Below are 25,816 nucleotides of genomic sequence, written 5' to 3' on the forward strand. Positions count from 1 at the left end.
CTAATTATTATTAATAATACAATTGCTAAAGAATTTATTTTTCAAATGAGAACTCAAAATAATGAACTGTCTCTTGTACAACTTCTCTGGCATAAATGATCATTTATCTTCAAAAAGAACAAATGAGTTTTCATGAAAGCAAATTTCCAAAATATACACGTGGGAAAGATGCCGTAGTCAAGGCTCAATGGCTTGCTGCTGCTGTTGAGCGTGGCCTCCTATGTGATGCTTTTCATCTTTTGTTTACTTTTGGTTTCAACTTGAACATTAATGATTTTTGTTTTTCCAGACTATTACAGAAAAACACAAACTAAATGTTCCTGAGACGATGACTGAGGTTCTTGATGTTTCTGATGAAGAGGGTAAGACTTCTATTCAATCTTCTATGACACCTGTCATGTTCTTACACAAGGGCAAGTCACCCTTTTTTTTTCAGAGACCAAGCTGGTTATGTGGATGGCAGAATCTTAACATTTAAAGTCACTTTTTCACCTTTGTTTCAATACATTTACTTTTGCCGTGGCAGCGGGGGCCAAGGAGCAGTTCTGATTAGTATATTTTTTTCTGGTATTATCTCTTTTTCCTAGCATTATAATTAATGGCTATTAAATAATATGACTGGAAAAGGGGAAAACCTGGAAACTGGCCATGTATTAAAATAGCTATATATTAACACAATTATTATTAAATATGTTTGAATTATGTTAAAAATCTTTTTTTATTCAAATGCCTTTAAGTAAAGACTTTAAAGTATATTCCATCAAGGAGTGTTCTTCTTCAGCCAAGAGAGCTCTGTGTTCTGGTTGGTTCATAGGTACGGAATATATTTTAAGCCCAGAGGAAAAGAGCCTTAGAGAAGGTTTAAAAATAGTACAGCAGGAAGTAGTACAAATTCAACAGAAGAATGTATTATTTAAGTCAGAAAATATCCCCCCTATAATTTTAGAGTTGATAAAAAATGATCTCAGGCAATGGCTTCCTAAGTCCCGGGAAGTCTGCTTTCCTAAAAGGAGCAGTGGGGACTGTCTGGAGTGGGTGTGTGACATTGGGCCAGAGCTGGAGATTGGCCAATAGGGTGTCCGGCTCCCTATCTCTACTTCAACTAGAGTAGCTGACCTTTCTTCATTTTGTATTTTGAATTTCCATGTAATATTCCACTTGGACCAAAAAAAAAAAAGTTTGCTACTAAAAAATCATGAAAGCAGCACATACAATTTTTTAAAGCATTTTTTATGAGGAGATAGAAAAAAGAAAGAAAAAAACCACGCAACCAAGTTTCAATAGTGCAGCGAGTCATCCACTGTACATGATTGAAAAATTACTGTCTCATATATACATGAAAATGTATGTTTGAAAAATTATTGCTATTAAGAATGGCACTAGGTTTAATACTAATTGCTTTTACAGAGAAATATTAAAGATGTTTCTTTAGGTTCTTCAAGATAAAATCATAAGATAAAACTTCACATTGAGATGTCCTTATTTAGAACCAACCTGTCGAATCACCTATTGGTAATAGGTATTGAGTTTTCTCAGCTTTTATAAGAATTTATGACAAGAATGAACAAATGTTGGATCAATGTATTATTTTGAGTAAATTCAAAGGTATTCCCAAAGCCAGCAGTTCCAAATATTTAGTATAATTTTGTGTTCTATCTTGCCAACTAGTTCTCAGCATTCCTATATGCATATCGTATTTTGTTTTGTGGGATCATCTTTCTTATCTCTACTTGTATGTTGAACAGCTCTTAAACAGTTTGGTGACCACTTTATTGATGGGGAGGCACTTAGTGATTCAGGTACCCTTGGAGGAAATTTTTGGAGTGAAAACTTTTCTTTGCTTTTAATTTTTCTTAACTGGATAGAACAACTTGCTTAAATCTGTGTGCCTAACACTAATCTATTTCTTTTGAAATAGCATGTGTAATATGAGTGGAATTGTATATGTGTGCATTTGAGTGTGCAGATTTTATTAACTTAGAAGCTTAAAGTCATGAATTGTTTGTACTGTTAATGATTTTGCAACTATTATTGAGACCTGCTAACATAATTATAATCTAGTGAACATTATAGAAATATTTTCCACAACTAGTATCTTTTCTTAGAATATAAATTTAGAGAAAAGTAATTCTTTTGTTAGTCGACACTGAGCTAGCATGAACATGATAATAACTAAGTTAGACCACTTGAAATAAATGCAGTTTATATCACCTTCTGGGTTGATGATATATTTTAGGTGTGATTAAAAATATATTAATAGTTATATGATTTTTAAATATAGCTAAGAATAGAAGTAAAGTAACATTTAAAAATTGTTTAGGGTGAATTTGGCATATAAGGAAAAATGAATAATGTAAGATATTTTATCTAGTAAGAAGTTTCCAAAGTACATGTGGTACCACTTTAAGCAACTGTATTACGTGAAAATTTAAATTTATAAATCAGATAAATTGAATAGTGATTATTTAATTTAAAAATAGCCCTTTATTTACAAAATAATTGCTGGGGAATTCTATTAGTTAATTCATTTAAAGTATTTAATATTGAGTTTATAAAAGAAATTTATACAAAATAGCCTCTCAGATCTGCCTATTGCATTAAATGAGATGAGTTATAACATTCTGTACTTTCATTATTTAAAATGTTATATATTAAATATTACTGGTGATAAGAATTCTTGGTTTGTGAAGAATATTGGTGAATGACCAAGATTATCTTTTGTGGTAAGAGAAGTCCATGTTTAGAAATAGCCAAAACTTAATAATATTTCTTTCCTAGAAGAAAATTCAAGTTGAATAATTTTCATGTAAAGGATCTGTTTGAGTATTGATAAGTAACTTACTCATAGAAAGAATTAGTGTGAAGGAAATTGGCTGGTTGACATTGCCAATGCCAACCCTTTAATGTTTTGTGAAGTTAATATGTTTTTATGAAACCTGCTATCATCCACGTGGACAGAATGCAGCCACATGTGTTTGAAAATTATTAGCTAATCCCTGTTTTCTCTACAGTCTATTGTTTTATTAGTAGCAATAGTATGTCAATACCCAAAAAGAGTATTCAAACTCTTACCATTAAGAATGCCACTATGTTTAATACTAATAGCTTTTAAGGATATTAAAGAGATTTCTTTAGGTTCTTCAAGATAAAATCATATGTAGGGACACGGATGCAGCTGGAAACCATCATTCTTAGCAAACTATCACAAGAACAGAAAACCAAACACCGCATGTTCTCACTCATAGGTGGGAACTGAACAATGAGATCACTTGGACTCAGGAAGGGGAACATCACACACCGGGGCCTATCATGGAGAGGGGGGAGGGGGGAGGGATTGCATTGGGAGTTATACCTGATGTAAATGACGAGTTGATGGGTGCAGCACACCAACATGGCACAAGTATACATATGTAACAAACCTGCACGTTATGCACATGTACCCTACAACTTAAAGTATAATAATAATAAATAAATTTTAAAAAAATCATAAGGTAAGACTTTACATTGAGATATTCTTACACTGAGGTATCCTATCAGGCTAACTTGCTGTATACATATTAAAGTAATCCACAATATCCACTCATGAATCCAATTAACAAATAATGAATGTGATGTTATTGTGTGGAAAGCTCTGTAACTGGTGCCACAGTGGAATCAAAGGTGAGCATGAGGCAGGCCTTAGGAGCCTATATAGAGAAATAATGTGTATATTAAAAGCAGCATAATGGAAGGCACTGTGTTGTCAGGTTTTCATATCCACTTGGGGAGATCAGGAGCTACATATACTTAACACCGTCTCATGAACGTGCTGAGAAATAAGAGAGTAATAACCAGGTGCATAGATTTTAGGGATTAGATAAGGAACAGTATGGGAAAATCTTGAGATAGGAAAGTACAAGAGAGAGACACAGAGTGGCAGAATTCTCCAGTCATTTGATTTGCTGATGCATGAAAACATACCGGGCTCAGCTGTGGACTGTTTGAATTCTTTGCTGAAAAGTCTGGGAAACACAATACCTTAAAGATTTCAATTAACGATGAAAACATTTAAACCTGTTTTTACAAAGATTTAACCAGCAGTGGTACATAGAAGGAGTTTTTTGGGAAGAACCTGGAAGGAAGCAGAAATCTAAGAAAAGAGAAAGCATTTACGAAACCTCCATAATGCTAGGTACATGTCTCATTTAATCCTTATACCATCCCTGTGACACAGGCTGTGGATATCGTTCCATATATATATATTTTTTTTCGGTTAAGGAAAGGCTTATTTTGGGGGAGTGAGGCCTAGAGACATTAAGTAGTTTGTTCAATGGCACGCAGCTATTAAGTGGTGGGTGTGGAATCAAAACCTAGTATGAAAAGTATTGTAATAGCACAGCCATGATATAAATATCATCCTTATGGAAGAATATGGCAGTGAAATGCAAGGAAAAGACAGAAATGGGAATTCAGTCTAAGAGAATTATAGCATCCAGATTTAACCAAAGATGTGAAGGTAATCCACTAAGTCTTCGTAGGATCATGAGTTGATCCCTGTCTTCACTGACTCGGCTTCCCAGCCATAAATGATGAGGTGGGGCTTGGAGATTTTGGCATCTGTATAACCAAAATGCCTATAGAATTGTGACTTATGTATGCCTTATTCTCATGAATTCATGAGTGGGTGGCTTGTACATATATCTCTGCTAGTACTCTGGAATGACGTGTACTGGCAATCAAGAGAACTCCAGACTGGCTGAATGTTGGGATGAGATATAGGGGCGCCTTCTCCTTTGATACGCTCACTTCTGTTGTGAACACTTAACACTTAGTGGGGCTCTTCATCTCAGGTTTCAGCCCTTTTTCCATGTCTCAGCAGGAATAACACTTGCTTGAGAGGGAGTGGGTTCTGTAACGTTTCAGAGAATCTCCATGCCAGCATTGTGTGAGGTTGTCAGGAAGGGGAGCCATTCCACGTTTTTTTTGTTGTTGTTGTTGTTGTTTTTGTTTTTTTTTTTTGAGATGGAGTCTTGCTCTGTCACCCAGGCTGGAGTGCAGTGGTGTGATCTTAGCTCACTGCAACCTCCATCTCCCAGGTTCTCCTGCCTTTAGCCCCAGAGCAGCTGTGACTACAGGTGTGTGCCACCACGCTAATTTTGTTATTTTTAGTAGAGACTGGTTTTCACCATTTTGGTCAGGCTGCTCTCGAACTCCTGATCTCAGGTGATCCACCTGGCTTGGCCTCCCAAAGTGCTGGGATTACAGGCGTGAGCCACTGTGCCTGGCTGCCATTCCACTTTATTTAAGTTAGTCCCGTGCTGTTGTCACCTGTGTCCTACAGGGGTTAAATACACCACTCACTGTCACTGAGGAATCTGTGTTTTCCGGGTATCAAAACATCAATTGTACATAAAAAGCCTGCAGTACACTGATGCTTCACAGTTAGTACAAAACAGTTTTCACAAAATTGTTTGGAAACATTGGACAATAAAACAACAAGAAAAATCTAAGTCATTAACCTGGGAATCATCATTCTATTCAGTGAGTAAATAGGTAACAATCGGAAGGAAGTTATTCCAAGTGTAGGAAATAATAAAGAAATTCATTTTAGGTTTGTTCTATAATGTAAAAACTAAAGGTTGCTTTGGTTTTGTTTTGTTTTCACATTGAATAAGTAAGTTGAAACAAAGAAAGTATATAATGATTGTCTTAAAGCTGTCTGAGTTGTACAAAATTCTTTCCAAATCTAATGGCACTCTATTCAAACAAATAAGAGCTAAAGCTTTTAATCTGAATATTATTTTAAATCATCTTTTCTCTCCGCTTGGCTTGGGCAAGGAAGTAGTTGTGCTATTTGCTTATGTAGGGAATTTTCAAAGAGAAGCATATTGACAAGGGGATGGGTAAAGAAGATGGGTTCTGCTGCGGACGTGCTAAATCTGAGATGCTTACAGAAAATTTAGATGGAGAAGTCCAGAAGGCAATTGCAATATAGACACAAAGTTCATGAGAGAGGTCTGGGACCAATACAGGCCTGTGTATAGTTAGTGGACCTCTAAGTCCATGTGATAATATGTTAAATAAGAAGAAGGGGCAGATGGAAAATATCAACATTTAAGAGAAGTAGAGACAGGGAAGAAAGACTCAGAAATGTAGGGGGAAGACCAGGAGAGGTTTGTGTCAGAGAAATCAAGGAGAATAGTTTACCAAATAAGTCACTTCTCAGCCACTGATTAATTGCTGAAATTAGCAAACATCTGCTTGATAAGTTTAATTGTTAACAAAGAGGAGTCAGAATGTGAAATAAAGAAGGTCTAAGAGTTTGGGAAAGAAGCTACCATATTTCAGAGATCGCAGAAATATGGATATTTTATCCATGGAAGGGGAAAGACCTCCATAGAATCTGTAACAGAGGAGAGAAGGTTGAAGATGAAGCGCCTAGCAGACAAGGTATCTAGGAAGATGGGAGGGGATGAGGCTTTGGAGGCAGGGGTGGGCCAGCTTTGCACTAGCAGAAATCTTCTCACCCACTGGGAAGCAAGAAAAGTATTTCAGGGGCTCATTAAATACATTTAAAGCTTTGATTTGTATGCAGAATTTTCCAGTTATAGACCAACCTGGGTAATTTTTTTCCAAGTGATTTTTCACATTCTGTTAATTTCTGCTTGCATTCACTTTCCATCTTTTACTGCTGGTATGTATTACTGAATAGCATGATTTATATACAACTAACTGTCTTTGAGAGAAATTTTATATAGCACTGACAAGATGAGTCCCCAGAGAGGTGACTTTCCAGCTAATGCCAACACTGGGATAGGATTTAGACACTGCTTTCAGCATTTAGGCACTTTGCTTCTTTGGGTCATTTCTCACTGAGACATAATCAAGACATTGGCTATATACCTAGGGCCACCATAGGTGTACATAAAAATGCTAAAAATTCTCTTTAAGTAGCACTGAACCTAGCAGCTGTCTTAGGCAGATGGCATCATAACAAAACCATCAACATGCACAAAATAAGGGAGAACGTAAAGGACATTCACTCATGAACTCAGTGTAATCAGAGGTGGGTGGTTGTTTGTTTGTTTGTTTGTTTTTTGAGACAGGGTCTCACTCTGTTGCCCAGGCTGGAATGCAGTGGTGCGATCATGGCTCACTGTAGCCTCGACTTTCTGGGCTCAAGCAATTCTCCCACTTCAGCCTCCCAAGTAGCTGGGAATACAGGCACATGACACCATGTCCTGCTAATTTTTAAAAATTTTTAGTAGAGATGAGGTCTAGGTGTTGCCCAGGCTGGTTTCAATCTTCTGAGCTCAAGCAATCCTCCTGCCTCAGCCTCCCAAAGTGCCAGGATTACAGATGTGGACTACTGTACCTGACCAATCAGAGGCTTTAAATTTTTGTCTTGTCACCAGAGTCATAAAATTTTGATATATTTGATTAAAAATATACTCTTCAAATGTCCTTCTATCTTCTAATAAGATTCTATTCACACGAGAGAGGAAGGCTGGGTTCCTGTAGTTGATTGGCATGTTCTACCTGATCAAACACTGTGTCTTGCTCCTTCAGACACGGAGTCATTCCAGCCAGACTCTCTTCTTTTATCTTTACCTTTCTCACCTCTTCTTTCTTCACCCTTATAAACCTTCCTTACCCTACCAAGGTGTAACAAGAGGGAAAGATAGACGGGAGAAATAAGAAAATTTGAAATGTAGGCCCTATTTTGTTAAGGAGTTTTGTGCATTTTTAAGAACCAAGAAGTTAAAGCTTATTTTGAGTTGTGTTTATTCCCTGTGACCATCTTGGCTGCTGAGAGACCGCAGTGAGAACTGGCAAATTAGGAGAAGCAAGATGAAATGCAAAAGCAAACAGACTCTGAGGAGGGACAGGATGCTCGAACCTGAGTAGTATTCAGAATTTGGTGCTGGAGTTTTTGGGAGTAGGGGTAGGGTAGGAATCTGGGGGAAAGAAAGAGTATATAAGCAGACTTTTTTTTTTTTTTGAGGCGAATCTCACTCTGTCACCCAGGCAGGAGTGCAGTTGTGCAATCTCGGCTCACTGCAACCTCCACCTCCTGGGTTCAAGCAATTCTCCTGCGTCAGCCTCCCAAATAACTGGGACTTTAGGCATGCGCCACCACGCCCGGCTAATTTTTGTATTTTTAGTAGAGATGGGGTTTCACTATATTGGTCAGGCTGGTCTCCAACTGCTGACCTCAGGTGATCCACCTGCCTCGGCCTCCCAAAGGGTTGGGATTACAGGCCTGAGCCACTGCAGCCAGCCAACTTTTGGTTTTTAAATAATCTTTTTGGGTTTTTGCAAGGGATCCATAATATGCAGCTTGCACTGTGCTTGTATTATGTGACAGATTCTGTATTCAACCATCCCCTTCACCTTTTCATGAAAAAGAATAGATGTAGTCTCCTGAAATGTTAATAAAACTAATATTTTTTTCTGAAAGTACTGTAGGCTTAATCCTAAAGCAGACTATGCCTATGTTTTGATAAATCTATAATTAGAATTCATCTTAGAAGTTTTTTCTCCTAGAAGTAAACAACAAGGGATATCCAAACTTAATATTAAAAGAATTAAAATTCAAGTGATTACTTCTTCTTGGTAAGTGCTAAGAAAATGAATCAAATGTTATTTCTCTAAGTTTTAGCACTGTATAGTTGTTTGCTGGTGTTCTGTGTTCTAGTGTGCAGTGCAGTTTCATCAATATCAAGGCAATGATGTTGATGCATTTCACAGTCATGATCATATTTTGTAGTTGACATACATTCAGCAAATAATCCTGCTTCTTCCTCTGATTGTTTCAAGGTGATGACACAATGACTGGTGATGGGGGAGAATACCTTAGGCCTGAGGACCTAAAAGAACTGGGTGATGACTCACTACCCAGCAGTCAGTTCCTGGATGGTATGAATTACCTGCGATACAGCTTGGAGGGAGGACGATCTGACAGGTATCTTGTAAAGCTTATACTTGATGTCAGCCAGAAATATCTGCAACATATTTTTTATGATGATGATAAAAATGTAGATGCAATTATTGAGCATTTAATAGGTACCTTATTAATCTCAGCATTTAGAATGTTATGTTATTTCATTGTCTAACAACTTTAAGATATGGCCATTTAAAGAACAGAAAACTGAGGCCTAGAGATATCAAATAACTTGGTAAAATCAAACAACTAGTAAGAAGCAAAACCATCATAAATAAGAACTCTCATCATTTAAATGTGGCGTTTTTCATCACTGGCCACTTTTTTCTCAAATTAAAAGAACAATTTTGCCTTATAGACATACTGAGCGGCATCACAGACACTTTGAATACTCTCCTGCCCCCACTTTTTTGTTAGGAACATAGTTTCTGTGAATAAAATATGTTGTGCGGCTGAATTAAAAAGAAATACATTCAGACATGGAAACCATCAGCTGGAAACCATCATTCTCAGCAAACTATCGCAAGAACAGAAAACCAAACACTGCATGTTCTCACTCATAGGTGGGAATTGAACAATGAGATCACTTGGACATGGAAAGGGAAACATCACACACCGGGGCCAATTATGGGGAGGCGGGGAGGGATGGCATTGGGAGTTATACCTGATGTAAATGATGAGTTGATGGGTGCTGACAAGTTGATGGGTGCAGCACACCAACATGACACATGTATACATATGTAACAAACCTGCACGTTGTGCACATGTACCCTAGAACTTAAAGTATAATAATAAAAATAAATAAATAAATAAAGTTTTATTGAAATACAAAAAAAAAAAAAAATACATTCAGAACAAAACTGCCTGGAACTGACTTTTCATGAAAAAGAATCCGAACAGAATCCCACGAGAGCCTGGATACAAGAAACAATCGGAGCAAAATCTGAGGGAGGCTAGCGTTAATAGACAAATCCGGGAGGTTTATATAATATTCTGAGATATATAATCAGTGTTACTTTTTGTTATTATTAACTAGTACAACTGGCACTTTTTTTTGTGTGCAAGTTAGGTAATGACATTCTGTGGTTCCTCATCGAAAGTATGACTGATAAGTTAGGCTTGAATGTGGATGTCACAGCTGGGTGCAGTGGCACATACCTGTAGTCTCAGCTACTTGGGAGGCTGAGGTTGGAAGATCACTTGAGCCCCAGAATTCAAGTCCAGCCTGGGCAACATAGCAAGACACTCTCTTAAGACAAAAAAAAAAAAAAAAAAGAGTAAGTTTGTCCATGTAGTATAATGTGTTCTGCTAACCAATAATCTCAGGTTTATAGTTTTAAAGTTGGTACTATTGTAAGCTATTTTATGAATATCCAGCATAGAGTCTAAGAAATAAATACCTTAAAGAGTAATGAAGTCTAAGTGCATAATTAGCAAAAACAAACTTTTCTTGGGCTTTTTCCTTGAGCACCAATGCCCTCTTCCACTATCTTTTTTTTTTCTTTAGCAAGATAGGCTTGCTAACTTCATAGCCTGATGAGATGGGAGAGGACATAAGCTAGTGGTACACATAGAGTGCCACTGAAGCCCTGAGGCTCTAGCTTCCTGGAGCAGATGAAACCAAACTGAGACCAAATGATGAGTAACAATGATGAGGAAACGTGGGGAGGGCGTTTGAAGCCTTAACAAGGTCTTGAGCAAAGGCTCGCAGGGTGTATGAGAAAAAAGGGAGTGCAGTGTTGCTGGAGTGTAAGTGTGGAGGACGAGAATTATATTTGCATAGCAGGTGGATCCTTCTGCCAGTGAGAAAGAGGATGAATCTTAAAGGAGAGTTTCAAAGGGCTAAACCTGGAGATTGCAACCATTCTGAGAAGCAATTGTGCTTGTATTAACTGCAGGTGTCATGAGAGGACTAGCACTCTAACCTTGGTGATAGTCCTGGAGAGAATTTCAGAAATAAAAAATTTGAGAGCTTTTTGAGACATGTGTAGGAGGCAAAACTAGTCAGATTTCATGATGAATTTCACGAGTTAGGTGAAGAAGGGGAAGGAGATTAAATTGACTCCTTGGCTTCAATAACTCAGATAAAGGGTGCTCCCAGAAGGAGGAACCCCTCTGGAGTTCCATAAGCTGTCTTGATACACTGGTAGATTTAGACTTTATACTCTGAGATTCTTAAAAGATTTCAAATTTGAATAAAGTATAATGTTTATGGCATTGTACAAATTAATGATAATCTATGAATAGTCATATTACTGTCAACAATAAAGCTTCTGTTTTTAGCATGGTCTCCCTTATTAAGAATAAGTACTTGATTTGATCTGTTTTTCTTCTTTCAAAGTACTTAGATTGAGGAAGAATTTAGAATAATACTTTCTATAAAACAGGATGGATGGCTTGAATACTCCTACTTAAACTCAATACTTTTCAGCACATAAGATCAGGGGACATGAAGCAAACAAGATATACTGTGTTCTCCAGGTCTCCACTTGCATTTCTAGATCACTAGATGTAGTCACCATTTCCAAAATAGAATTACAGGCAGCATCTCATTTTCATGGTCTTCTTCTTTTATTTTTAATTTTGCTTAGGCAGTTCAATATAAGTTACCTTTTCTCAGTGACCATTTTTTCCTTTGCACTATTTCTTTATTTGAATTGCTTTCACTAGCACCATGCCCAGGTAGGTATTAACAGAGCATGGAAACAAGCCCTTCCTAGATTTATCCACATTTCCCTGCTCACTGCTCAACCTGCGTGTGTGTGTTGCCAGGGGGTGCTTATGTTCTAGAATTATGGATTTATTCTAAAATAAATATTTTTATATATTAAACTGAATAACTAGCTGAGCTAGAAGAGTTGAATATATTACTAAAATGAAAATCTGTGACATGACCCAAGAATGGCTTTGTTTCAACAATCACAGCTACACCTGTGGTTGATAACGCATTAGCGCGGCTTCCCCCAGACAACCCCAATTAGCCTATGTGTAGTTGGAGAAGATAGAAAAAATATTCTGATGCCTAAAATATGTAGAGATATGGAAGAATTCAAATACATACAATTTAATGTACATTAAATACAAATACAACCAAGTTATGATTAGTTGGATTTTGTGTCTGTTTTATTGTAGCTTACAAATTAAAAATGCTTTCCAAATTCGATGTAAAATACTAAATAACAACAAACCACAGAGGCTTCTTCATATTTTAAAGTAAATTTATTGAAAATTGTAGATTTCTACTTGTTCAGTAAAGTTTGCCACTCCATTAATTGAATGTTTAATAAATACAGTTTACCAAGATAGTAATTATTATACTTTTCAATACAATTACACTTTCATACCACCTGTTATGTGTCCATAAAGCAGTTGTACCATAGTAAAATAAAAAGTATAAGTTAAGACCATAACAAAACCCCTAGCACATCCCCTAGTTGAACAGCAAGTAAAACTTTACACTTCTATGGCTATGTTATTATACATTTATTAACTGAATAGCAGAACCCTTGACTTAATGAAAAATTGGCAACTGTATTGGAAAGTATTTAAACTTGTTTTTAATGTCTTAAATCAGAGTGAACAATTTCTGATCCAAGGGCTTAAATTATTCCAGACCTTTGTCATGCCAGTTATATTTTAGTGAGAATAATTCTTCAGTTATTATTACTTTAGAGAGAATTTTTTTTAGAGAGAATAACTTCTCCGGTGTTGGAATAGTCCATCTTTATTTCATTTAAGTAGATTATACGACATCATTTTTTAGAAAGCAGTTAGAAATGATACACATTGATTAAACAACCAATTAGTATTTCAGAAGGCATAAATAAGTAGAGGAAGCTAGAATACAACCCATAGAAAGGTAGAGACACTCCGATATATGGTTTTGATTTATTCATTGTTGCTTCCTCTCTCTGTCCAACTTTTCTCACTCTCTGTGTACGTATCCTAATATCTTTCTCTCTCTAATCAATTTTTTGTGGTTATATATCACTTTGTCTCCTTCTTTCTCTTCTTCTCCCTCTGTATTTCTTTCCTGTCGGGGTTTTAGGAAAGATAAAAAAAACACCAACACCTCTCTATTCCTCTCAGTACAAAACCAATTGAGAGATAGACTCAGGTATCAACTAAATTGATATCAGATTTTCACTTGTATGACTGATATACTGATTGCAAAGTGTGACTCTACTTTCATAGCCCAGTGGGTTCTTTAATACCACATTCCTGAAATAGAGTTGTCTACTTAGCCATAGTCACTCCTTGAGAATGGCAGTTGAGACCTGATTCATTCTTTCAAAGCTTAGACCTTTGCAATCTGGCAGCCACGTCACAAGGTTTTATTTGAGGTACCATTATTTACCATTCAGTTTGTTCTCATTCAAGCTAGATTTTCATTTTCCCTTTGAGACCGGTGTTTCTGCTATTCCAGAAAACAGTTGAGCCCGTAGACAAGCCATATTAGAAATAGAACAGGTTGGCTCCTCTACTATTTTCCCTTCGTTGGCCAAATTCAAAACAAAATAAAGGTGAATAGAATTTAAGAGTTGCTGATCTAGTGCCACCTGGTACAAAACACATCCAAGTGGATCTTAGCTATCTTTGTGATTTACAGCAGGAAAAAAAATCATCGATTCCACCCAGACAAGCTTTTGCTGAGATAACTTTTCCCAATAATCTAAACTCCCATCAAAAGCTAAATGTAAAGCCATCTGTAATGTAAGTAGCCTCCAAATGCTGGAGCTAAAACTCTTGATGAAATTTCTAAGGCTCTGTCAAGAGCCTCAATCTTCTCCAAGAGTCTACATAACATAAAATAGTTAATTCTCAAGTTATATTTAGATTTTGTTTTATTGTAAACACAGATTTATATATGTATAAACACAAGGATCAGACAACCAACTCTTTTTATATACCCAATACTTAAAGGGTATTGTCATTTACCCTTTAAGACTTTTTTTTGGAATATACCTACATGTAAAATAAGAAGGAGGAGGTCCTGGATTACTATGAATTACCTGCAAAGTGATGATTTCCTCAAAGACAATTGATGCGGTCTATATTGACACCTCGTAGATAGGATAGTACATGGTTTACAAAATTAAATATACTTGCAAAATGAAGATTGTTTATACTAATAAATATGCTAATTTAACAGTTAGTCCATAATTCTATAGTGCTTCACTGGCCAAACACCTACTAGCTAAAAGTAAATGAAAGTTTGCTTTTATAAATATTGTGAAAGCTTGCATATCTCTTTTTTTCCCTTATGGGCTTTGGGCTAATACTTTGAACACAGATCTTTAATACTTGAACTACAGTGTATAAAATATAACTTATTTAAGATATCAATCTGTCATCTGATTTTACAAAGTGATTTAAAAGGAATGAGATTGCATCTATGCAAATGTCAAGTTTTACCTGTTATATTTGAGTATGTAATTTAGAACTTTGAAATTCAGATTTTTCGAAAATGTAATGCATGGTTTATCAAGGCCTAAATCCCATTTTGAAGCCAAACCTCATTTTTGGTCAGTGGCCATTGGCAATTTGTCTTTGTGCTGGCAGGTGTGTCTGTGTTCTGAGCTGGAGCTTAGAAACGGTTTCTTGTGCTCATGCATCTCATCACCACGGCAACCAACACTCTGGTGCCTCACTCACCACACACAGGACATGCAAAGGGGACAGTGCTCTCGTTTGAAATAATAGCATTGTTGGAGTCACCAGAGACAAACAAGAGGAACTCCACTTCCGCAGGAAGCATGCATCTGGCCACAGTTCATTTCACTCTGTACCTTCCAGGGGAATGCACCAACATTCAGTCATTCACAGTTTAGAGAGGAGAAGAAAGAGGCATGGAGAGAGAATGGAAAATAATGAGCGAAAATGAAACTGGGCTTTCATTTTGTTCTTCTCTCTGAGGGCTGTCTACTTTCCTCTAATATTTTTCTTAGTTGCAGGGAGATTAACATTTAACACAGATTTAAGCAATCTATCCTGGAATTATTTCCTGTGTGAATTTCTTGTACTGGCAGTAATAAACTACAATTGCTGGTTTCAAACATTTCTGGGAAGAAAATGAATCAGATTAGGAGTATCAAATTTTAACTTCTGGATTCCCTTGTGCTCTTGCCATTGAGCGGTAGGAGCCTGTCAAAGGATGTGTTAGTTCAGCTGTTGGACAAAAAGGTAGGACAACACAGAGACTTGTGTCCCCCTGGAAGTTGCGCTGTTAGCTAATAGCACGCTTTTTTCACTCTCCTGCTCGGCTCATCATTTTGTCATCCCAACCCTACTACCGCTGTTGGTATATGCCATGGCCTCCTGCCAACCTACCAGCCTTCGATCCTTCAGTTCCGACAGGTCTCACACTCTGAGCCATGCCTCCTACCTGAGGGACAGTGCCGTGATGGATGACTCAGTTGTGATTCCCAGTCACCAGGTATGTGACATTTTGCCTTCATGTCTTTGCTTTCTGGAGAGCTTTTTAACATTATTGGATGCTAGAAATGGCCTGAGAAAGTTTTTAATCCCCCCAAAATCATTCTTAATTCAATTGACAAGCTAGCATAAGAGATTTGAAGGTTTTCCTAAAACATGAAAAATGTTCACTAGATTTTTTCAATGAGCAGTGTTTTTCTGAAAAAGCATACTGCTTATTTCTTCAGCTATATTGAATTTTTCTGTGGAGATTATATATGAACATTATATTTTTAAAATAAAATCTCCATTAAGGGAAAAAGTGAGGTAGGGTGCATTTAAGGTATAAGATGAATGGTAAATGTTAAGTTATATCTTTCAATATTTAAAATTGTTAGCTGTCAGAAAGGCTTAAAGTTTATTCTGGAATATTTTAATTTTAGTTATGATTTTATCACTTTTGGTGGATTGGGTATAGGGAAATAGATGGATACCTACTCTCTTCAAAGACAATTACGTGAATGTAATCTTATATAATCTATTTAAATAATGCAGTTTAAAAGAGAATGCATTTTAAAAGATTCATTGTAAATACATTGGTTTTTTATTTTTAAGTGGAAGTTTTTCTAGGTTATACCACTTTCCAGTGATGCCACTTTTTGTACTTCGTTATATTTTACTTTAAGTGAAGCAAAGTGTTTTTATTCAATCCAGTGTTCTTTGTGTTTAGGTGTCAACTCTAGCCAAGGAGGCAGAAAGGAATTCTTATCGCCTAAGCTGGGGCACTGAGAACTTAGACAACGTGGCTCTTTCTTCCAGTCCTATTCATTCAGGGTGAGTAAATCAATATTATGTATCCTGATCAAGAGGTAAAAAGAGATGGGAGTGAAAATAACAGCTTTGTCCAGTAGCTTTAGCTGGTGGCTAGCTTTACAGTGGAGGTGCCCTTTGTTTAAACTTGTAAATAACATTGCTTTATTCACCATGGACTCTATATCTACACCAACAAACCAGCAAAAAAGATTGAATTCAGCATTAAAAAAAACTGACTATTGTTTTAGAACAACTAGTAGAATTGCGTCAAAGAGCTTGCTGCCTAACTGGAATATACTGGTGGCCTTCCTACTATTCACATACCGTCTTTAAGACATCTTAAAAAGAGGGGCCGAATCATTTGATTTCTAGAAAGTTTCTATTTATTAAGATTAACTGATTGGTTCAATGAAATAAATGCCTTTCTAATGCTTTTAAAATAATGTTACAGAAGCTTGAATCACACAAATATAAGGAGGAGTTTATATATTTTTTGAAGTAGGGATATAAACAAAAAGGGAATTTGAATGCAACCAGTCAGGTTCTCAGTTATCTTTTTAATGTCATTCAGAGAGTATACACATCACTGTTGAAGCAATGCTGCCTGTTTTTATTAACTCATTAAAAAATAGGAGTTTGAGTCATACTTTCAAACATACTTAAAGTTGTTCTTAAGGTGTTCAATTATGTGGAATATAAATTCCTTAAGGAGTTTTAAATTGTAACACTCTTCCAATTTCTTCCTTACATATTAGTAGTTGGCAATAATATAGTAATATCATAATTATATGTAAAATTTCTATTTTTATTTAATTATTTTTAAGCCATATTTATATTCTATATATCAAAATGCAATATTTTGGTTTTAATTATTATCCTCAAATCCTTATCCATAAATCCCAGAACTATTTTGAAAAGTAGATTCTTTCTTATTTTTATTATTCTAAAATATTCTTTATTCAGGAAAGAGTTCCAAGATATTTTAGTTAAAAATTTTAGACTTCTTCAACTAATCGTATACTAAGTAAAGGTTCATACAATAACATTAGTTATATAGTTATTGAAAACAATCCTAATACTCTTTTCCTTGTTAAATAAGTAGAGACTAGTTCCTGATACAAGATTTATTCATGAGAATAAAAAACAAATTACACTTCATTCAAATTTACTTACTTTTTTTTTTTTTTTAAAAGTTATAAGTTACTCAAAACATACAACATTACATTCTGCTGATGAACTTCTTCACAGTGGTAAGTAAGAAGGAAGAGACCTGGATGTAGAGTGTTGTAGGATCATAGATAAGAATCTAGAAATCATAATGAGGTTTTTAAAGCTCATATGCAGCCTACAAAGTGATGAGATGGTTTTAGGTAAAATTTAATTGACTAATAATAACTGAATTTACAAAAGAATCAGTGCATGGCAATACTTCAGTTTTCAAAATAAATCATTTATATTTTGAAAAAGGAACTTTTAAAAGAAGTTCTTTCATTACTGAAGGGCAGTAAAATAGTCTAAGTACCTCAATTACAGCCCAATTGTGTACAACTAGATAAACCTATAAGTAATTATGGTGCATTACTTACGATTAACCAACAGCATCCAGTAGTTAAAGATGAATTATGTGTTAAGATAAAGATCTTTAAATTCATAGTCTTTAATAAACCAGTTTTCCTATGAATCTCAAGCATTTAATATTGACTCTGGATAATTCTCAATTTTTGCTGCGCATTAGAATCATCTAGGAGCTTTAAAAAATACTAGTGCCGGCCAGGCGCAGTGGCTCACACCTATAATCCCAGCACTCTGGGAGGCCAAGGTGGACGGATCATGAGGTCAGGGGTTTGAGACCAACCTGAACAACATGGTGAAACCCCATCTCTACTAAAATTACAAAAAGTAGCTGCGTGTGGTGATGCATGCCTGTAATCCCAGCTACTCAGGAGGGTGTGGCAGGAGAATCACTCGAACCCAGGAGGTGATGGTTACAGTGAGCCTAGACTGCACCACTGCATTCCAGCCAGGGTGACAGAGTGAGACTCCATCTCCAAAAAAACAAACAAACAAAAAAAAAACTAGTGCCCAGGCCTCAACCCAGACCAATACTTTGGAGGCCTGGCATTGATACTTTCTACAAGCACCAATAGTACAGATGTTTTATATAAACTGTTAGGAAAAACTTTGCTTAATAAGGCTTTGGTTATTAGAGAGAGCTAGTTAATTAAGGTATACCTGGTTCTCTCAAATGTTCTTTGTTTCTTCTATTTACTTATGTATTCATTCTTCACACATTTGTGTAATTCTGCAAAGTACCTGACATTGTGCCAGGTACTAAGAAAAAAGCTAAGTAACATCTAGCCCCTGCCTTTAGGAAACACACTATATGTTGTTATTGAAAGTTAGAAGACACTTAATCTGTAAAGAGAGAGAAACATGGTGGTTAATAGTGTGCTTTGGAGTCAGACCTATCAGAATTAAATCCTGTCACTCACACTCATATGTGACATCAGGCACAAGATATATAAAAATCTCTGAGTTTCAGTTTCCATATCTATAAGACGAGTGTTATATTATTGATCCCATAGGGGAGCTTTAATAACTAAATGCTTTTTAAATAATTAGCACTTTGCCTGGAAATAATAAGTGCTCAGTAGATTATAGCTGTTAGTGTTGTGTACAATCCTCATACACATGTTCCAGATCTTTCACAAATTGCAAATCAGTTAAGGAAAATGTATTATGACTCCTCTAAATGGCAGCGTCAATGTGGTTCAATTCACAATAGTAATGTTTGACTTACTGTTATTTTTAATCAGGCAAATTATTCTCTATTAGTGTCTCCAGTGTTTGAACAAACACAATGCATTTGATGACTCTAACAGAATGGGTTATTACTATTGAAAGCTCAATGATTCTGAGTGTCCTGGTATTTGAAAGCTACCACGATATTAATGTATATGAGTAACACTCATCATACCATGTCATGTGGCAAGATTTTTTGTAATTTTATTCATTATACATCAGGTTCCTAAATAGTAGCTTTCATTTATTTTTTGAAAAACTTAGTTTCTCTTTAATTAATTGGGTGGATTCTTAAGCCACTGCAAGATCTACCCAAAATGTAAGAGAAAAAAAAAAAAAAAAAGGAGACGAAGTCTTACGCCGTCACCCAGGCTGGAGTGCGGTGGCACAATCTTGGCTCACTGCAACCTCCACCTCCCAGTTCAAGTGGTTCTCCTGCCACAGCCTCCCGAATAGCTGGTACTATAGGCGTGCACTACCATGCCCGGCTAATTTTTTGTATTTTTGGTAGAGACAGCGTTCGCCATGTTAGCCAGGCTGGTCTGGAACACTTGACCTCAGGTGATTCACCTGCCTCGGCATCACAAAGTGTTGGGATTACAGGCATGAACCCCCGTGCCCAGCCAAAAAACAGATATTTTGATAGAGGTGATAATAAAGTTAACTTTTTATGCACATGCCACTGATTTGTACATATAATGTTCTCTTAAACTTAATAAAGGGATTTTACATTAATAGAAGACACCGTTTCTACCAACAAGCAGTATTGGTGATTTTATTTTACCTCTACTTTATGTTTCCAATGATGAATGTTCATGATTAGAGAACAATAGGTATCAGTGATTAAAAAATCAGTATCAGTGTTAAAAAAATCTGTTCTGCTCAATACACACAGCACATACCTGACAAAAGAAAGACTAATATTTGCTGTTTATTTTAAAGTGTTGTCTTCACATTTGCAATGACTCTGATCAACAGTTATTTCTAGTATCCTAGTCATGATCATAACAACATAATCTTGGGCAAGAATTTTAATTTTACAATTGTTCTTTATTTCATAAGTGCATAAGGAATTAGAAGATGTAAGGCACAATTCTTAGCAGTAGCTAGCTTTGTAAGTCTTCTTAAATATTGTTATTCCAAAGGACTTTAGTTTTTGTAGTCTTTTAATTACAGTCAAATGCCAACAATTAAATGTCAATTCATTAAAATGTCCTACATAGTCTTACATTAACTTGAGGTCTATAAGGTGGTCTTTTAAAGAATTTCTTTTCATAAAAACATGTTGAAGGCAATTTTATTGTTTACCTAAAATTGCTCCAAAAATACAGTATATTTTAAAAATCATCTTGAAGATATTCTCTCAAATAATGGGATATTTGAAATGCAAGGAAGTCAAGGCTCTCACTTGACAATATTAATGTTTATCTAATATGTACGGCAGTTAAGTTAGTTATTCATGTATTTTACAACACCCTAGGGGTTTTCTTTAGATACATGAAGGTAAATTCTTTTAGATGAAGAAAGTTTTCCGCATAATAAGTAGCAAAACAAGTGTTTAGTAAGGTTGGATTTCTGGTCCATTAAGCATGTATACTTTTGTATGTCATTAGAGTTGAAAACACAAGAGAATCTTGTGAAAGCTTATGCAGGGTTTTACGGAAGAACAGACTCATAGGTAGAAAAGGAGTGAAAGGTAGAACTATAATGTGGGATTAGACATTTTGACCAATGAGGAGGACAGCAATCTCTAAAGCAGGACATAAAGTATTGACAGAAGCACCAAGACTTTGTTTGCGTAGTTTTTTTTTTGCTATACTCTAGTAGGTAATTGATATTACCTACCCTGCCTTATGGTTTATGCTAGTGTTTGTTGTTGATCTATGCTTTAAATTGTACCTTTTCTTTTTGCATTTCTTCTGTGATAGCCCAAAAAGTTATTATCATTATTTTTAAAGTATTAAATGTATAAAACAAAAACTTTTGCATCAAAACTGTATTCATCAAATCAAAGACTTTATGTTTTTCATCATAATAACCCTTGATGTTTCTGTAGCTTCTTGGACACCCAGACTTTGTTAAACGCCCTCACAAGCCGATGTTGACCAAGGTTACAAACCCCTATCCAGTGATTTTATAACATCCCCAGTTCCCTAAACTGGGAGTTGCCACAAAGCCCCCATACCTTGCTCTTCTCGAGCTATATCTCATTTGGATTTCCATTTGTTTTCAATGAATACTGTATTGGTGTATAAATGATAAATTACTTCTGATTTCCTTCCTTATATTTCACTTTATCCGTTCCTTCTCTATGCTAAAGTATCTATTCTGTTGCAGCCGCGCCTCTCCATGTCTTGATCGTGACAACAGCAGGTGAACTACTGCATAATTCTTTCTCTGAACATGTTGCCTATTCCTCTCCCCCTTTTGCCATCTCCTTCTGCGTATTCCTTGCCTCAGGATGCTTTAGTGTGAAGATACCTAGCCAAAGAGATACAAAGATTGATGTTCTCCAAATTGTGGCTATTGCTGAATTCCCCTTTCTCTGTGATGAAGAGAAAGTGGTATTTTTAATTTCAGTGGAGATAAAGTGAGGCTGTCCCAGACTTACTGTGGACTGCCTGTCTTGGTCACGGGTCTCCACATCTCCAGCTTGTTTTGTGAGAAAAAGTGCTACATAGAGATGAAAAATGTTGTTCCCCACAATTATGCAAATTGGTTGAACTATTTTAAGGTTTTATTAAAGGTTATGATTTTAAGTGGCACTTAGCAGAGGGTTTTTTTGTTGTTCTGGGTTTTATTTTAAGTACCATATTCTAGGTGAGGCAAAGGCTGAAAGTGTATTAATAGTGCATTTCCTTGCTAATACTGCTATAAATGCAACCTTTTGATATTTTAGAAATTGTACTGCAGAATGACTCTAGTCAGTGTTCTGAAGATACTCATTATTCTGTTATTTATTTAACGTTATTTTTAAAGGTTCTTATTAGACTGATAATTATAGTATTTTTTTTATACAGTCATCCATTATGGTACCACAAATTATCAGTCTATAAAAAATACAGTTTTATATTTTTATTTTTGAAAACTTTTATATACATCCTTATACTTTTTCTCAAATGCACGCTATTGTCTTTCCATACATGAACACAGTGGTTGATAAATAATTATTTAGTGATTTTAACAAATTTGAACTACTTTTTTCAAAGCCATATCCAAGCAATGTTTAAGTTTATAGAATTTGGAGGATTAGGAAGGAATTAAGGGAATTACAGAGGAGAAAGAGCTCATGCTATGGTTTTTCTCACAGTACCTCAGAAATCGGATTTAATCTGAGGCCCTCTTGCTATGTATATGAGGATCACTGAAGCACTCTGATGATTTTTTCTTCCTGTTCTTTCAACTAACTCTGAATGCTGCAATTTCCTCCCCATTCCCATCCCATGGTCCTCAATGAATTAAAAATAAAACTAAAGGAGTAGTAACTTTGGGGGTGGAGGATGTAGTCCTCAAAAGACTGGATCATGGTTTTCTGCTCCCTCCTCTGAAGCATGTACTGTTTAGCTAATCAAATTGTGTATTTGTAGGCAAGTCATCTGCATAATAATGGTTGCTTTCGCTTTTATTCTTTTTAAATTGTGATAACATTGTATCTCACAATTTAGAAAATTTTTAAGAGTTTCTACTTTGCATGATTGCTGAATTTCATTTGGAGAGTAAGAGATGCAATCAAAGCTAAGTGTTACATGATATTTTTTATATGTACAGTCTTAAGTCAATGTTTAGTGCAGTGTGTATACACATTTTCTGCAAAACAGCTGTTTTAACCATAAAGCAAAAATAATATATATTTCCTGAAGTAATAGCAGTTTATTTTCCAATTAGGAATTCTTTCAGTGCATCTGAAATGAAAGATTTAAGTAGGTTTCCCAACCTAGTTAACAGTAAACTGTGCATATAATTTCAATACTGGAAGGCAACTTGGAGTCTATTTAGTAGAAGTCTCCCATTTTATGGATAAGAAAACTGAAACCTAAAGACGTTAGTGACTTACCTGAGGTTACAACATTAATTCAAGATAGAGATATATCTAGACCCAGAGAAGAGCATGGTACTTGTTGCATTCTCCTGTGCTTCGTGATAATGGTATTTTTATATCTTATTTAAGTAAACTTCATAAACGAATACAAACTTCATCATCATATTAAACTACTTAGCATAGTTCCAGGTTCATTGTAGGTAAAGGTTAGTTTCCCCATTTATTTTTCAAGTGGTATATTGTATTATTTTAAAGATATTTAAAATACATAAAATCCTATAAGTGTAGAGAAAGGAAAATGATAGGAACAGGCATTTATTGAATTCCGTATGCTTTACCCACACAAGATTTCTCACCACAACCTTAAGTGGTAACAGGATTATTTTTCATTGCCAGGTGAGGCTTCAATCTTAAAGCTCATAGATGACAGGCAGAGCCATCAATCTCTATTACCACCTCCTCTAAACATATTTAATTATATGTTTTTACTTCAATTATTTTCATCTCCAAATGTTTATAGGGATTATGTTGTCCTATTTTTAATCTCCTGCAAACATGAGAAAAATCATATTGATTCAGTCAACTCTAGTATGTGAACGACGCATCTCGCGACTCACACCTTCTAACCTTTCTCATTTTCCTGTGGTACATAAAAGTACGTTTGCTTACAATTTGTTTTTTGCTTATTTGCAGTTGTGTTTTACGTGGTAGAATACCTGTCTCCTAACTCTACTACCTGTCCAAATAGTGGCGCTTTTGAGTATTCTGATATTTTTAATGAAAATACTCAGATGCTTACCTAATTTTATATTATCAACTATTGGGATTAACTGATAAGCATACTGACTATTGTCAATAGACTTTTCATCAGCACCTAGCTATAAACTTGAGTTATTTTTCCTATTCCTTCTTATTTAAAGAAAAGACTTCTTTTATTATGCAATTTTGTAAATTTAGCATTTTTATCAGTTGTTTGGCAATTGCATTATTTGAGTCTAATTTGTCTAGAGTATTTTCATGCTAGATTTTATCAACAGTTTTACTCATTTTGGCTATTAATATTTAGCTTTTTCATATCTTCCAATATTTTAATTTCTTTCTTGACATCTTTCTGTTTTACTTTATTCTCTCTCTTCCCTTTCTCTTCTAAAGAAAATTTCCTCGCTACAGCTTGGCGGGGTTTTTTTGGTTTGTGTCTCTTCCTTTAGTTACTTGATAAAAACATGAAGCCTTGTTTTCTTTAAAAATTTAATTTAGGCTGGGCATGGTGGCTCATACCTGTAATCCCAGCACTTTGAAAGTCCAAGGCAGGAGGATTGCTTGAGCCTAGGAGTTCAAAACCAGCCTGAGCAACATAGGGAGACCCCATCTCTGAAAACAAAAAAACAAACATTAGCCAGGTGCAGTGATGCTGCCTGTATTCCCAGCTACTCGGGAGGCTGACATGGGAGAATCGCTTGAGCCCCAAAGATCGAGTTTACAGTGTGCTATGATAACACCACTATACTCTAGCCTGGGTAATAGAGTGAGACCCTATCTCAAGGAAAACAAAAATTATTTTTTCTCTGAATTATGCATATTGGCACCTTAATTTTTCCAATTTGCTTTGGATTTTTGTGCAATATTTAAATATTACTTTCCAGATTTACAATGACATAGAGATTCTTATAGGTAAATTTATCTGCTTGCAGCTTCAGGCTTTAAGTGCTTTTATTTTGATTTTCCCATTTTTGGTCTTTCTTCATATAATTTTCACTTCTATTAAAACAGTTTATTTTGTTAAATTCAAACTTCTGGTTTTTGCTTACTCTCATTTTCCACCAGTCCTCTATCAAAGGAAATCAATTTATTAGGTCTCTCTATATATATTAGAGCAGGAATACGCCTGTAGAAGAATATTTAACATTAAGGATAGTCATTCCCAACCGCTTTCCTACCTCTGAATATAGTGATTCGAATGAATTCTGACTGCTCTGATTGTCCAGAGACTAAAGAATTAAATTTTCTCCTGTGTTAGCCTTAGATATAAATATATACAGCTCCTCACATCTTGCCCTTTTCACTGTGTTGTACATTCACTTATTCAACAGTTATTTATTGACTGCCTGCTAAGTGTTCCATCCACACTGTGCCAGGCTCTAGAGGACACAGGAAGAAATATGGAGAACATGCTCACTGTTATTATGGCACTTTTATGGCTCCTATGTGTGGACTTAGTCATTTCTCAGTGACCAGGAGAGTAAGCAGTTCCAAGTAATGACAAAACCATCATGTGACATCTGGGGCTTAGACCATAAACTTTTTGGCAGCAGCTGCTATGTCTTTTCTTTCTGTATCCTCAGTTCTTAGCAGGGCACTTGACACTTAATAGGAGATTAACAAATATTGCATGAAAAGGAGCATAGAAATGGAACTATAGAGCAAGTGAGAACAAAAAGAGGGTTTCAAGAGACACAGTCAATGACACAATCAGGGCAAGTAATCTAACCTGTAGTTACTTAAACATTGTTACAGTCAGGAACTTAGCTACTTCAATTCACTCTTTAGAGAATGGGCCACCAGAAGATACTCTACATGTTCTTTGATCCAGGCTCCATGTTATATAGGCCATAAGCCATCAATGGAATAAATGTAGTGGAGAGGTTATAGCACACAACATGAGTGTGGAAATGTCTTAAATGCCTTCAGAGGTATAAATAGTACTGAGGATTGATAACATCAAGCAGATGTATTATAATAATTACTTACTAGGTTTGAGTTCCTGTCTGTGCACCAATGGAGGCAGTAACCAAAAGATGAAAAAAACAAACAAACAAACAAAGGAA

The 25,816-nt window shown here is 35.6% G+C and overlaps 1 protein-coding gene across 50 annotated transcripts in view; it reads left to right on the plus strand.

The window, feature by feature from the left end:
* The window catches only part of ANK2 (ankyrin 2), a 571,823-nt gene that overhangs the window by 489,313 nt on the left and 56,694 nt on the right, over window positions 1–25,816 (plus strand). For 30 of the 50 annotated variants that reach the window (XM_065545376.1, XM_065545380.1, XM_065545388.1 and 27 more), the window contains 4 exons: window positions 290–362; window positions 8,800–8,944; window positions 15,257–15,359; window positions 16,068–16,171. In XM_065545376.1, the coding sequence (XP_065401448.1) occupies window positions 290–362; window positions 8,800–8,944; window positions 15,257–15,359; window positions 16,068–16,171 (425 nt within the window). Of the gene's footprint in view, window positions 1–289; window positions 363–1,745; window positions 1,800–8,799; window positions 8,945–15,256; window positions 15,360–16,067; window positions 16,172–21,289; window positions 21,326–25,816 lie in introns of all 50 variants that reach the window. The other 20 variants (XM_074040340.1, XM_074040337.1, XM_074040338.1 and 17 more) reach the window with 2 other exon arrangements.

This window comes from Macaca fascicularis, chromosome 5, assembly GCF_037993035.2.
Source record: "Macaca fascicularis isolate 582-1 chromosome 5, T2T-MFA8v1.1".
Lineage (NCBI taxonomy): Eukaryota > Metazoa > Chordata > Mammalia > Primates > Cercopithecidae > Macaca > Macaca fascicularis.